Source organism: Cornus florida, unplaced genomic scaffold (genome assembly GCF_030987335.1).
Source record: "Cornus florida cultivar Cherokee Brave unplaced genomic scaffold, ASM3098733v1 CherokeeBrave_3.0.0_Hap2_Chr07, whole genome shotgun sequence".
In the NCBI taxonomy this organism is placed as follows: Eukaryota; Viridiplantae; Streptophyta; class Magnoliopsida; order Cornales; family Cornaceae; genus Cornus; species Cornus florida.
Genome location: NW_026775577.1, coordinates 48,856,185 through 48,872,111, shown reverse-complemented (window position 1 = coordinate 48,872,111; position 15,927 = coordinate 48,856,185). Strand labels below are relative to the sequence as shown.

At 34.3% G+C, this 15,927-nt stretch overlaps 1 protein-coding gene across 1 annotated transcript; it reads right to left on the bottom strand.

Annotated features, from left to right (window-relative positions):
- Nucleotides 1-10,805: 10,805 nt before the first annotated feature.
- On the bottom strand, nt 10,806-13,923 carry LOC132267165 (homeobox-leucine zipper protein ATHB-6-like). The gene is made up of 3 exons (XM_059768241.1): nt 13,303-13,923; nt 12,558-12,928; nt 10,806-11,720 (listed from the first exon to the last, which is right to left on the bottom strand). Exons 1-3 carry the CDS (start codon nt 13,361-13,363, stop codon nt 11,154-11,156), a joined length of 999 nt encoding a protein of 332 aa, XP_059624224.1. The 5' UTR covers nt 13,364-13,923; the 3' UTR covers nt 10,806-11,153.
- Nucleotides 13,924-15,927: the final 2,004 nt, after the last annotated feature.

The following is a 15,927-nucleotide window of genomic DNA, read 5'->3' as shown; positions in this document are numbered from 1 at the left end:
TGGACATCATGTTTTACTTTGGGGTATTTGTGCAATTATCTTTTGAGATATTTTCATTTTGGGGCATTTGTACTATTATCTTTTGAGACATTTTTATGTGGGGACTTTTGGGCAATTTTTTAAAGTTGGTGACAAGTGGAGAGCTAGATAGATGACAGGTGTAGGGTGGAGATGTGGGTGTGTGTGAAAGGTGGTGTAAGGCTGTGTGTTTTGTGATATATTTACAAATATCATACTTATCTTCATTTTTCTTTTATTTTCCTAATCTTCATCTTCTTCCTCATACCAAGCCACCATTATTGCTCAAGTTATGAGCTTTATTTTCATTGCCTTCCTTTCACTTAGTCGTAGGAGGGATAAAGCATGGGGAAACCAAGGGCTTCAAAACCGTTGTCTTAGTTTCAAGTTCGGAACACCTTCGGGATTTTGGGGTGAGTTTGGGTTTGGATTCTTGAGTCGCCGTAGAAGGGTGTTATGTTAGGGACACCATAAACATCAAAACTTTTGTTTTTGATTTTGGAGACTTTGGATTTTCGGGTGGTGGTTAGAGTCGGATTTTGGGGCGGCCATAGGAGGGTTTATCATTCTCCTCGTCACCCTCGTCGATCCTTAGAAGTTGTGGCTCAATTAGAGCATTTTATTTTGGAGGTTTTGGGATTTTCATCCCAAATGAGGTAAGGGTGTGTTGCGTAAGTAAGACTATGATTTCCTTGCATTTTGTGAGATTAAATGGGTTATACATACATATGTGTGTGTGTGTGTGTACTTAGAATTGTATATATTGATTAATAATGTTCGTTTATGTAATTCAATGTCATAGTTAGTGATTACGTGCCTAATATGATTTTTGGAATTGATATTGCGGTATTAGTTGATAATTAAGGTGTTTACTTGATTTCGTGAGTTACCAATGTTGATATATATGTTACATTTGATTTGAGACTATGTGAATGACATAGTATATATGTGATACTTTTAGGAAATGTGATATTTGGTTGCCTAGTGCACTTGTTGTTGATAAATTATTCATATGAGATCATGGGATTTGCTATGATTATACTATGCCTAAATGGTAGTCATTGCATTATTGAGTATGCCATGATAGCATTGGAATTTAGGACATATATTGTATGGAAAAGATGAGCTTATGTGTACTTGTGAGGTGCGATTTGGATATAGATTGGTATATATTTACATTGTGGAATTGGATGTTGATTTTGGGATATTCTCAGGTTTATCGTGTGGTTTGATCCATGACATATTAGGCTTGGCACTAGCAGGAAAGCTAAGGCTCTCCAACTTTATTATAGTGGTCACTTGAGTAGTTCCATGAGGGTTAATAACCCGAAAACATCTATTTTATTGGGTGGTTATAAGCGGTTCGATTTCAAAAATAACTAATTTTTCATTCATACATTGTGTGTGTTCGGGGGTGCATGTGATCAAGATATCCCACTCTCTTGTTGATTTCGAATTTATTTTTAGGTTGGCATCCATGTGTAGTTGCAACTTGGTTTATTATTGTTATTTGCAATTTTGATTTTTGTTACAAGTTGGCATCCACGTGTAGTTACGATTTGATTACATGCTTTATTTAATTTGATAGGTATATGTATAGTAGAAATGGAATGGATGATACATGTTTATATTTGAGGTATTTATAATGGGATTGATATGCCTAAGTGAATTTGGTAGCTTAGGAAGATGTTTTAGGGTTTTCCCCGAAATTAGATATTAGGGAGCATGTCCGAAGGCAAATAAATGTAGTATGTGCATGCGCTTAGCATTATTCCTACTGAGCATTATAGCTCACCCCATCGTTGATTCCTCTTTCAGGTTAAAGCAAAGCCCTTGAGGAGGACGCTTCTCTTATTTATTTTTAGAAGATGTAACTTGATACCATCAAATCCATATAAATCAATTCCAAAGGCCGAGAAGTGACTTTATGAATAAGTCTCTTATGTGACACTCTAGTTTGTTTTCCTAACTGACATGGATCACATATTTCATTCTTAGGCATCTTCAACTTAGGCAAACCTCGAACAAGATCATTGTTAGACAAATTCACTAAATTATTATAATTCACATGTCTAAGTCTTTTATGCCATAAAACAGCCTCATCAGTAACTGTAGAAAAATACATAAGTGAAGGATCTGAAAATACAACATAGTAATTATCAGAAGTTTTAATTCCTTTCAAGATACATTCACCTTTTTCATTAGTTACAAAATACCCTTGTTAAGTAAAATTGACTTGAAATTCCTCATCACAGATTTGATTAATATCCAAAAGTAGTTAATATCCAAAAGCCCTTAACATCTTAACATCATTCACATGTGTGTGGGCTCCCCCTTTTTGTAACAAATTGACAAAGGAGGGAAAAGAATAAGAGAACAATAAAGTTCGTTACAAAGAAGACAATTAAAGCATAATTCGGATTAGCATAAGAAAGTCTATGAAAGCATATTCAAGGAATATCCAAAAACATAGACAAGTAGTGCAATAATAAACAAAATATGATGTCATGATGTATGATAAATAATCAATAAAAGCAGCACCATGTCTCCTCAACAACTCAGAGATAAGAAACAGCATCCCTAATCTCCACCACTTGATTCGTCATCCCATCCTCCTCATCTTCATCAGTATACTTAGCCCCATCTTCATCATCTCCCTCATCTTCAGCTTGCAGAAACGGATTTGGAGGCACAGGCCTATAGACATCCTCCTCTGGAATCCCAGATGGCTGTCCTCTCAACTGAGCTACCTGTAATTTGAGATCTTGGATCTCAACCATTATCTTCTCAAATAATGAATTCTAATTCTGAAGTAGATAGGAATACATGAGATTGGCATCAGTTTTCATGAAAACTCCCTTTGAAGCAAATAGCTAAGAAGTTTCTTAAATTTGTGATGGTCCCTCATCAACAAATCTCCTCGCCTTTCTAGCATTCTCCTGAGCAGTTTTTGATTTGTTCAAAGCATGAGGGTCTAACTCAGTCATGATAGGCTTATGATTAGCCCTTGGAGGAATCGGCACATTCTTTCTTTTCAGAATTTCCATGATTATCATCGAAAATGGAGAAGAGTACTTGCGCGAATTTTTCTTGTAATGTGCAATGATAAGCTGTACAATAGAGTGGTCAAGCAAAATATTCTGATTGTTGGCAAGAAAAGACAATACTTGTGCTCGCTCCAGAGACAATTTATCCTTTTTCCCAAAGTAGCCATATTTGCCATGGCAAACAAGTTAAAGAATGCAGCTTCATCTGTCAGAAATCTGGTTGGGATAGTATCTTGGTTCACAGAAGAGTTAGGCACACAAATCTTTGGTACAATCCGGGAAAAATCAGGGCTTGTAACTGTCAAAGGCAAAGTATGTCCTGTCAATTAACGATGTTCCGGAAGGCCAAGAATAGAAGCGATATCCTGCTCATCAACTGTATAATCAATTCCAAACAAAGATATAACGAAGTGGGAGTCATGAACTTCACGGATATTAGCATAGAAATAACTAATCATATCCGGAACAATAAATGCCTTTGTCAAGTCTAGTGAAGTAAAGCCAATGATGAGCTTTGATGTAGTTCACTAGAGCTTGTCCTGCAGTGTCTTAAAGCTTCTGAAGATTAACATTTCTCTCTGTTTTGATTGGCCCATCCTTGTAAACAGAGTTATACACTGTCCACGCTTCTTCATTGTAAAAATTTGACGCTGTAAATTCAATCCCTCCAGTGCTAGAAACTGAAGGATATCTAACAGGAGCCATGCTAGGAGCTTGAGAACCACTTTGAGGTTCTTGAATGGTGATGCCGGTTCTGGACCTCTTTGGTGGTCTAGGTGTGTCAATCCCTTTTCCTTTAGCTTCTCTAGATGGTAAGGAGGCATGTTCTTTACAAAATTGTTTGCTTTAAAGCTTTGAAAATAGTTCAAGAATTTTATCGAACACCTGGTGTGCCACCCCAAAGGTGTTAAAGAGAAAAGCTTGATTCAATCTTCAATCCTCCACAAAAATCAACACCAACAAATTTGTAACCCCCCAACTCAACAACTTAACCAATCCTCTAATATTTTAAGCCCAAACTCCATAACTTTCATTCAAACCCATTTTGCAAATTTCATTTTTTTTTATATAACTTCTTCAATCCTTGGTGTCAATCTCCAATTATCACTTAATGATCAATGTTATAGCATGGATTGATGACAAATATGAAGAATATATGATGGAATGTTATGGTATATAGATATGAGAATGTAAGAGTGCAAGAGAAATTGAGTGATGTTGCAACAAATGAGACCCAAAGTATGATTAAAACCCCATTCCCATGTTCTTGAACTGGTTCCGCCCTCTTGAACCGGTTCAAGAAGGGCAGCGCATAATCGTGCAAACAACGTGAACCGGTTCAGCTATCTTGAACCGGTTCAAGATGGACAGTCACTTTAGGCTTGTCTTAGTGACAAACTTGAACCGGTTCAACTCCCAATGAACCGGTTCAAGACTTCCAGTCTTGAATCCTCAGAACAATGTTAAACAAAATGGTATAAATTGTTTCCAGAAGAATATTTTAACACATCGGTGATAAAAACTAACAACCAAACAAACTAAAAACCTAAGATCAAAATCTTTTTGAATTTTTCAAAATTTTTAATTTTTTCTTGTTTTTTTTAATAATAATAAGACAAAAAAATAAAATCACCAATCATTAAAACCATCCAGTCAACACACGATTCAAAACCCCTTAAGAGAATTTTAAAATTATTTCAGAGAACAAATATTTGACTCCACAAACTTTTCAAATAATTTCTAATCTCAGAAAGTAATCACAACATGAAATCAAACTTGTAAATTTTACTGAAAGATTTAGAAATTAATCTAGCAAGTTCATGTGTGTGTGTGAAATCTAATCTCATCCATCTTCAGTTAAATTTCAACATATCATTGTCTAAACCTTATTGATAGAAAAGTATCAAGATAAAATTATTTTAAGCAATTTTTTTCACACAAAGCGGTTTTCACTCTAAAGAGTAGTCAGCAATTCCCCAACTTAACTCATCTCCACTTTTCGCTTCAATTCACAGTTTAATGGGAGCTTTCGATCAAATATCAATAGGTTTTTCCTCAGCAATTTATTCAGCATTTTTTTTCCTTTTCTTTTCAAGCTGAATATATTTTTTTCAATCTTTTTATTTGTAGCTCCTATTTTTTTTAAACAATAACCTTTATAACTTTTGTGAACAATAAACCCTAGTCAATAAACCAAAAGATTTTCAACCAAATTTGTCAAAGATGGACTAGTTCACAAAAGTTTACGAACTTAAGAGATTCAAATCTAAAAATTCCCTATACAATGCAAATCGTCTTTCACTGTATAGATTACAGACCAAGAATCTATTGTTAATCAAATTAGCATGTGTCTCTATTTGCATTAAAAGATAGATCATAAATTCTTCAAAAGAAATTTTCACATGCATATTAAGAAGATTATGATCAGTAATTCAAACCCTAATCAAACTCTAACAAGTGATCCAATGGCAATAAAATTTTCTTTCAAACACGTGTCATGATCACATAATTGATCAAATCAGACTTTTTGATTCACACAATTCTCACTCTTACTTCCTGAAATTCTTTTTCCCTTTTTACCTCTTTCTTAGGCAAAATTGCAGTTCTAGGAACCTTAGGTGTAATTTCTTTTTCCCTTTAGAATGCACATTGTTCTTAGTATGAGAAGTTTGAGAAGCAATTTTAGAAAAATCTTTCTTTTTCTTATGAAAGCATAAGTTATACTTATATCCATTTTTTCCACAAAAAAATGCAATGCAACAATTTAGACACATAAGACATAGCAGAATGTGATGCATCAGGTAAACATGGTTTAGGCATAAAAGAAGGTTTAACAAAAGTTGTTTTACCTTCTTTACTAGAAGAACCTTTAACAAATTCTAACCCTATTTTATCATTCACATCCTTACTCATGTTAATTATCTTATTCAAACTGTTTTGACTCATATTGAACCCTTTCAGTTTATCTTTTTCAGATTTCAATTCAATTTCAAGATAATCATTTTTCAAAGCAAGACATTCCTTTAATGAGTTAGCAACACTTACCTTATCCTCAAGAATGATGATCTGTCTCTCAAGCTTAATGATGATAGACTTGCTTTCAACAGCCTTCCTTTTGCCTTCAGCAATCTGTTTCTTTAGATCTTCATTCTCTCCTTTTGCTTGGATAAGCTCATTTGCTAGCTTATTGATTGCCTGTTTATTCTCAATGGTTTCTTTAACCACCTTCTCAGTCTTTCATTGTCCTTGTCAGCCTCTTCAATTTATTCATCACGAACTTCACTGTCTTCATTATCTGAACTGTTAGAGTCAGATAAATTAACGACATGAGGACCCCTATCAAGAAAAGCGACATAAGAAAAATCATTAGTATCATCTTGAGGAGAATCACTATCACTTAAAGTAGACTTTTCAATCATAGAAACTTTCATTGTTTTTCCTTTATTCTTATTCTTTTGTTCTTTCCTAGGACTAGGACAAACATTGGATGCATGACCTTTGCCACCACAATTCCAGCAAGTAATTTAGTTTCTTTTGATTCTTCTACTTTTTTCTCATTAAACCTAAACTTTGATATCTTGTCAAAATTTTGAGGATTAGCCATGTTGTTATTCCTTCTCCTCCGTTGCCTTTGTAAAATATGATTGAATTGCCTTGACAAGAATGCAATATCATCATCAGAGTCATCATTCACAAAATTCTCAACCTGTGTAGATTTCAAAGCAAGATTTTTCTCCTTCTGACTTAAATCAAAATTCTGCATCTCAAAAGTTTTTAATGAATCTACCATCTCATCAACTTAATAGGTAGTCAAATCCCAATGTTCATAGATGGTTTCAACCCTAATCTGGAATCTTTTAGAGTCAGTTTGGTAGAGTGGAAATGTGAGGAAAGGGAAGGGAAGGTGATGGAGGGGAATTAAAAATTTGTGTTTGGCAAAAATTTTTGGAAGGAAAGGGTAGGGAAGGGAAGGGTTTGGAGGGTTAACTTGTGCCTTCAACAGTAAATTTCTTAACCTCCCAAAAATGGGAGGAAATGAAGGGAAAGGGAAGGAGAGGCTTGTGTGTGATTTCAGTTGCCAATTTTGCCTTGAGAGTTGAGAACGGCAAATGGCGAACCCGAATTGGAACAGCAGCGGGCAATGGAAACTAATATGGGTTTTGATTTTTTGAACAATCTGAAATTGGGTTTTGATTTGTTGAACAATCTAAAATGATGCCGATATGGGTTTTGAAGTTTTGATTCTTGCAAACAGAGATAAACTGGAAATATATGGGTTTTGAATTTGAACAATCTAATAATAGTGCAGAGAGAGAGAGTTCAGTGTTGAGAAGGAGAATAGAGATGGAGCGAGATTGGGGAGGCTGAAATGATTTGCCCTATTTTTTTTTTTTTCTTTTTCTTTTATTGTGGTATCAAGTTAAGACTATATACACACACACACACACACACACACACACACACACACATATATAAAATAGAGATGGAGGCAAGATTGGGGAGACTGAAATGATTTGCCCTATTTTTTTTTTTTTTTTCTTTTCTTATGGCCAGTACATGAGACTATATATATATATATATATATATATATATATATATATATATATATATATATTATATTTTAAAATATAAAAGGGTATAATAGTCAATTTATTAGAATAATTCCCTTCCATTTCTTTTCCTTTCTTTTATCAAACATAATTATTATCCTTCCCTTTCTTTTCCTTCATTAATTAACCAAACGCGATAGGAGGTTAAAATTATCCTCCCCTTCCCATTCCTTCATAACTAATGTTATCATTCCCCTTCAAACTCACACTACTAAACATAGCCTTAGGTAAAGACCTTAAGATTTTCTCACAGATTTTTTTATCACTAACTTTTTTCCCTGAGTGACGCAGTTCATAAATTATTTCAAGAAGACTATAATAAAAATCAGAAAATGATTCATCTTCTTTCATCACAATGTTGCTAAATTTATGAGAGAGCAACTGAATTTTGGACAACTTTACTTTTGAAGTTCTTTCATGAGTAACCTGCAAAATATCCCAAGCTTCTTTAGCAGTTTTACAATCAGAAATTCTAACATATTCAGATGGAACAACAGAATTAATAATTGAATATAAAGCTTTGCCATTAGCATCATTACGCTCAGTTTCAATAACAGTAAAAGCAAAAGTATCTTTTAACTCTTTGACTATTTTACCATCCACAGTTGTATCTGTTGTAGGTAGTGTATAGCCAGTTTTAACTATTGCCCAAGTTTTACCACCAGAATTTTACAAATATGCTCTTATCTTTGATTTCCAAAAATTGTAATTATCTCCTTCAAATAAAGGACCACGTTGATTAGAACCGTCTTCTTTCAACGCATAAGACATGATTAAAACAATTTTTGAAAAAAAAAAACTAAACTTTGCAACAAGGATCAACTTAATGTATAGAGTTTGGCTTTAATACCAATTTGTGAGTCATATGCAACGGAATGTATACAGGAAAGTTTTAGGTTTTGTAAAACAGATCTGTGTCGTTACTAACTTTACTTATTTTAACAGCTAGATAATTAATTGTATGCAGTAAAATAAACCAAAGTATAAAGTTAGAGATGACACCCGGATTTTAGCGAGGAAACTCCAGTTGATAAAATACGTCAATTGTAATGGGAAAACCCCGTGGACTTGTGCAGTCCAAAGTAAACCAATTCATTATGCTTGGAACAAAGTATATCGAACTTTGACTCTGACTTACACCCTATTGTTCTACACCACATCAACCGTTGACGATCCTCTAGCTTTGTGACTCCCCGTCCAACGGCAACTTGACCTCAGGCTTACACTTGATATTTGTTGAAGGGTAGCAGGTAGATCAGACAGCACTCCATGAATGCTCCAACCCTTCCAAAGTGTGACTGCGTTTACTTATGTTCTTTAACTGTCTGAATGATGTAGAAAAAGATCTATTTCGTCTGATCGATGTTAATACACCTGTATGATCACGATTAGATTCGAACACCAAAACTCTAAACTCTATGTTTTTGTGTATATGTTCTAGAAAGATATCAGAAAAATCAACTCTGATTTTCTGCAAAAATAATCTTCCTAAGGCTTTGAATAATATCTGAATAATAATATAAAACCCGTGAATAAACCAATGTATATGATATGGTTTATATAGAGTATGGAATGCCTGATTCCTCTAAAAATAAGATAAATTTCGTGCATAGGATTTGGTACAATTCTAGACCAACTGGGAAATAATTCAGAAAAGGGAAACTGAAGTTGTATTGCAAACAGGACACCTTGAATTGGTTCAAGGAGGCTGAACCGGTTCAAGTTTGGCAGTGACTCAAACTTGAGCATCTTGAACCAGTTCAAGGTTGACAGACCTGAATACTAGAATTATTGCAACCTTGTTTCATTCTACTGGAATTTCAGACTAATATGGTAAGTGTAGAATGTCCAACCTTGTTCATATTCCTTCTTGAATCAGTGTTTTTACCCTTTTTTTCACAAACTCTTCAAGTATGGTAAGTTTGAACTCCTTCCCAGTTTTGTAATCCTTGTCGAACTTGATGACTTGTAGAACAAGTAATTTAAATTACAACTCAACTTAGATTTGTTATGTCTACGATAATTGCCAAAATAAATAATATCTCACACCTTAAAGTCAAGAAAAGGTGAATAGTGACCAATGTTGAAACTTAATTGATATTAAGTGACCATTTGATAATTTATTACCTAGATAACATTCTTATAATATATTATTATGTAAGTAGACAAATTTACCATCTACATTAACCTAAATAAACACTTAATTAAATTGACTAACAACAAACGACAGATTATTAGCGTCAGTCTCCGAAGAGAAGACCAAGATGGGAGAGAACTGCGGGCAAATGTTCTACATCGTTATCTTCATCGTTAGCTTCAAGGTTCTAAGAGGCAGGACGAGAAAATTGTAAATTTTCTTCTTATTCATTATTTTCAAGATATAGTTATTATACTTTATAAATTGATTTGTTTGAGAGATTTTCATTAAGATATAATATTGTAATTTTTAGAAATTTTTTAATACTACTGAGTTATAGTTTAAAAAATAATGGCAGAATTTTGCCAGCTGTTTATAGGTATTTCAAAAGTTTGCACATCAATAGTTTGCAAATATAAAGTTGTCATATGAGTTTATTGAGATTGTCTATAGCCCTAATCACATCCATGAGCTTAGAATCATCCAGAAAAATAATATATTAAAGCAACAAAATGCGAAGGGACCCGCCTTTATAAATATTCTATAAAGAACATTTTAGGATGAAACTTGTTTTCTTTGATTTGCCACTATAAATATTTTTGCTTTCATGGTAGAGAGTCTTGAAAAATAAATAAATGGTAAAAAAATAATAATATTGATAAAGAAACCTTAATTTTTAAAATTGACATATTACGAATTAAAAAAGAAAAAAAAACGTCAGATGACAAAAAAGAGAGTAAGAAAATGAATTTAATGAATTATTATTTATATTAAATGATAATTTTATAATTTAAAATTTATTTTTAAAATATTTATCAAACCTTTATATATTTTTAAGCAAATTATCTTCAAATGATTATTTAAAATCAATTAAATTTTAACATTATTATTTATCTATTCTTAACTTTAAGATTATTATAAAATAATTATATTTAAAATAATTATATTTATCTACTCTCGCCTGTCTACCTCATCTATTGAATTCAGTAAACAGCTCAGAATTTCATGCATGTATATATATCAAAATTATTTTATGCTAGCCACTGATTATTATAATATTACAGGCCCCGCACATAGAAAGAGAATCAGAGAGAGAGAGAGAGAGAGAGAGAGAGAGAGAGTTCAATTTCTCTGACATCTCACAGACCACCCAAATGCGTCAGATTTCACCACCTTCCACGGCGTCCCCACCCCTCACGTGAGCCTCTCTCCATACTCAGATTTGCTTCTCTCTCATCCCTTCATCGCCACCCCCTCTCTCTCTCTCTAACTTCATTTTTTTGTACAATTCACAGACCAATCCCCAATCTCACACTTCATCATCTACAATGTGGGTCTTCTTCAATTCCACTGATCGTTACAGTACCACTGAAGGGTCGGAGCTTGATCGTCCGGGAAGAAATTGCAGGACTCATCGCCACTAAAGAAATTGTGCTCCTCGATCTTCACAAACTGTGGCTGATACGCTTTCTGGGCATCTCCCAGAATCGCTTTCGTCTCCGAGAATTGGAAGCAATTCATCGCCGACGACGGCGACGAAGACGACGAGCAGTTGAATTTGAACGCCGCGGGCGGCGGCGACACCGTGAACGGGTGGTTCTGAAGAACCCCAGATGAAGAAGATATGGCCGCCGCATTGGGGCTGCTGTTGTCTTCGTTGAGTATCGCACTCGAGTCGCTGTCCGACGAACCATCTTTGAAATCTGGGAAGACTGAGCTTCTTGTCACGACGCCATTGGTGTTCTTGAAGCTCTCATAGTTCAAATCAGTTGTTGTATCAGACCCACCAAGAGACGTTGAGTTTGGTTCTGCAATTTTGTCATCAGATTCTGATACCATTTTCTCTTCTTTCACCGAAACAGTGCTCTCGGTGTTCTCTTCCACTAGTTTTGATTTCAGTTCTCGTATCTGTAAACACACAAACATATATAAACAAGAGTTAAAAATTCAGAAACCAATCATCAGAAATTGATTTTTTTTATTTTTTTTCAGGAATAAAAAAAGTTTTAAAACTCCTAAGTAATTCGAACATTTCTTACTATTTTATGTTATGTCAATGAAGATCGTAAAATTATTAAATATGATACACTCACCGTAATATCATATATCAAAAATACATAATTTTAATCGAATATGTACGATTTTCTATTCATCTTATGAAACAAAAGACAAGAAATTGAAAAATATTCCCTTTTTTTCTTGTAAGTTTGGTCTATTTTAATTTTCAAAACTTTATTGATTCTAATTTTAGAGTCTGTTAAACACCTGTACGAGATATGAAAATTTAATAATTGTATAAAAATTTGTTAATTAACCACTTCTAAGAACTATTTTATAAATTTAAAAATAATAATTAGATAATTATCTTTTATAACTCAAAAATATTTATATTTTTAGAATTTTTAAGAACAGTTTTATAAACATTAAAATTGTCTAACCATATATAGAAGTATCTTGTTATGATGGAATTGTTAAATGTTTGCTGTCTTACTTTTTCTCGAACAACCTTATTTTTGATTAATTTTGGAACAACCTTAAAAAAAACAAGAAATAAATTCTTATTTTCTTTTCCATCACTTCATGTTTTTACTTCCATTATCTAAGTATTATTTTCCATCTAACCAAAAGCAAACCCTAACCCTAACAGAGTTGAGGGATGTATGAGTTTTTTTTTTTTTTTCAGAAAATTAAAACAAAAAAGTGTATAAATTATGAACATGTATAGTTAGGACACTATATATTCACCTCTTTGAGCATGGTTTCGTTGTCATGTTGGAGAGACTCGTAATTGCGCTTAAGAGCTTCATAATTGGCTTTGAGGACGCCGTAGTCTCTCTCCAACTGCTTGGTCTTCCACCTTGCGCGGCGGTTCTGGAACCAAACAGCCACTTGTCTGGGTTGCAACCCAAGTTCTTGAGCAAGCTTCACTTTCCTCTCCGGTTCAAGCTTGTTTTCCACCTCGAAATTCTTCTCCAATGCCTTCACTTGATCCACACTCAGTCGCCTCTTCTTCTCCGCCATTTGGCACGACTCTTCCACACACCCTTCCTCTTCCAGCCCTTCCAACATCGTCTGAAACTCCCTACTGTACACATGGTTGCTACCTGGGCTGTGCTCTTCAAAATCAAATAAATTAACAATAAGTGACTAACAAAAAAGTATCTTATGTTCGAGAGCATCAAATTAATTAGCACTTTTAATTTAGAATTTATGTATTCATATATTCTCTGTCTTCGACAAAAATTTTTAAGTTGTAGATTTTGCAATTTTTAACATATATGTGGGAGAGAGCAGCATTGAGATTTTCTAAAAGAGGAAATAATTGATCTGATTGAAATGAAGTTAATCATAAATGTTTGAAGTTTTTAAGGTGATTAATGAACATGGTTAGTGGGAATTTATTTTTTTTAAAAAATAAAAAATAAAATAAAATAAAAATAAAAATGCTTGGGTGTCTGCAAATAAATGAATCATAATTTGTTAGATCAACCTGTAGTATGACAGATGGACATCAAAGCACCCAAAGAATCTGAGCTGCCAAGTGTCTTCATGAGTACTGGAGATAATTAGTATTGGAGAGAAATAGTATTTGCTAAAACAGATGTATTTAGAGATCGCTACTAGACCAGCCTTTAGTACTTTCTTTTCTTTTTGCTGATTGAGGTGGTTGAGTCGAAATATATGTAGAGGGAGCTCAAAGAGTACTGTGTCAATTAAGTACTTCTATTTGGAAGCAATTAGACTCCCATCCCTAAAACAAACCCAACTTGCACAGTTTTGGTGCATACATGAAATTGGGTCACTCTGCAACACTTTCTCTCTCTTGACTTCCCCATCTCTCTCCTCTTTCAATACTTCTTCTCTCTCTATACAACCCATCAAAATCAAGAAACAACCAAGCAAAGCAAACACAGAAGAAAAGAAAAAAAATAATCCACCCACTAAACAATCAAAGCCAAACAACCCTTAAACACTCTTTTTTTCTACATCATTACTAAGAATCAGACAAACGGTGTATGTGACTTCATCTAGAAAGACAAAGATGGAGAGAGAGAGAGAGAGAGAGAGAGGATTTGGAGGCAGTATTACTCAAACCCAGTTGGGGTTTCACACTTTCTCTCTCTTTAAATAAACCAAACTTTGGGTTGGGTCATTGGGTTAGAATTTGACTGGGGTTAGGTACTGAAATGAAATGAACATTCAATCCAAATTGCATCTAAATGAAATTTTGGTCCACCGGCTATTGCCGGTTTTCGACCGTTCTGTAGAGATATTTTTGGGGTGCATAGTGGTGGTATATGTGGTTTTGCTATAAGTGGAAAGGGTGATGCGGCTCGGCTTTAATATGGCTCGGCTCGGGGGAAGCTGGTTGAGGATTTTGGTGGCGTCAGCGTATCCTGATTGTCAATACGGCGTAGTCGGTGCGAGTGCTCGCGGGAGTTGATCTCGACGAGCAACCGTGTTTGGCTGCTGGGTTGGACTATCCTCCCAAGGGTTACTTAATCAGGGGCAGAACCATGATTGCAAGTAGTATTGCACATAGGCTGGGCTAAATAGTGGTACTGTATATGGGCCGGACGGTGAACTGATGTACATTAATATTAAAATTTATATTTTTTGATCCGGTTATTACCTAAGTTACTCCTTCATGGTTTAATAGAGTAATGATATAATCGACTGTTCAAGTGCTATTCCAATTACACTCCTAAAGTGTTTAATCAGAAATCGATGATAAATTTAATTTTCTTTATTTTTTTTTGTCATTGGCAAAAATTAACACACATCACTCACACACCTCACTTTGCTCTTTTGAAAATTTCAACACTTACTATTCATTTTGGGAGATAAAGGAGATATTACTAGGTCACAAGGCCTTTGATAAAACTTTCTTCTCGACTCTGTAAAAATTAATTTCATAATTAGATTCAGCCACGTCATTATCTTGTTAAATTTTTCATTGAAATTTATGTACAATTAAATTTGTAAATAGTAAAATTGAATATGATAACGAATTAGGACCGTAGATGATTTGCCAAGTTCATAGATGAGATTCATAGTCTAAATTATTCAGTAAATACATTTTTTTTTTATTTTTTTCCATAAATGGTGTTATATTAAAGAAAATATATAGAAATACAAAGGCATACCCCCACAAAGAGAAATTAAAACTCCAACAACGACCCCTCTCAAATAGAGAAGGCCCATTTTCAATTTTTTTTTTTAAAAAAAAAAAAAAAAAAAAAAAACAACTAGACAAAGACACGCGATAAACATGACTGATATTTCTAGCAACAAGTTGGGGAGGAGTACAAGCATCCCAGCATCCCCATGATGCCTAGCATTCCTCTCTTGTCAAATACCCTACAATGGGCCAACAAACCAGCTTGCAAGCACCTTAGGGTCCAGATGATGCTGCCAGAACCAACCAAACCAGTCCCACCACTGATTATCTCCAGTAAAATTACTCTACTACCCATCTCCAAACTGCTTGAGAAAAAGAACAGGAGAAGAAACTATGATCTCTGGTGTCCACCTCATGACCGCAATGTGAGCGTCTAGGCGCCAAACCACTCTTTCTTCCCCGCAGATTCACCATTGAGGGCAGCCTATGCATTACACACACTGCATTCACATACCACCTTTGTCTAGTCTTCAGATGTAGCTCTACAAGTGAATTTACCTCCCTCACAAAGCAATCCGTCCGCACCTGCTTGAACAAGAACATACCTAATAAATTCTCGAAAAGGTCCAAATATATCATCCCGTGGGGAATCTAAATTTCAAGTTCCGCCATTGATACGACAAATGAATCTTTGAAGTTGTGGAAAGATACAGCTTTCTGACCATCCTATGACCAAATTTTTGAGTGGCAGTTTGAATTAACATACTTTTCAATAGTTCCACTTTCCCTGCAACAGATAGGAAGTTATTTGTCGAGCTGAAATTTTTTTGAGTTACCTTATCAACGAGACCACCACAATTTGAGGTCTTCATTTCCCGGTTTAAAATTGTGAGGTGTTATATTTGCCATTTCTAGGTTTGTTTGATTCAATTTTTTTAAAAATAATTTATTGTTCTTACAAATTTAAAAATTAAAACACGGTGTCAAAATCGG

Bases quoted from the DNA above. Each gene is read 5' to 3' on its own strand.
- LOC132267165 (XM_059768241.1), bottom strand. From the start codon at position 13,363: ATGAAGACACTTGGCAGCTCAGATTCTTTGGGTGCTTTGATGTCCATC. The intron at 12,929-13,302 runs GTTGATCTAACA...TTGATTTTGAAG, and splicing joins GTCCATCTGTCATACTACAG to AGCACAGCCCAGGTAGCAAC. The intron at 11,721-12,557 runs GTGAATATATAG...GTGTGTTTACAG, and splicing joins ACGAAACCATGCTCAAAGAG to ATACGAGAACTGAAATCAAA.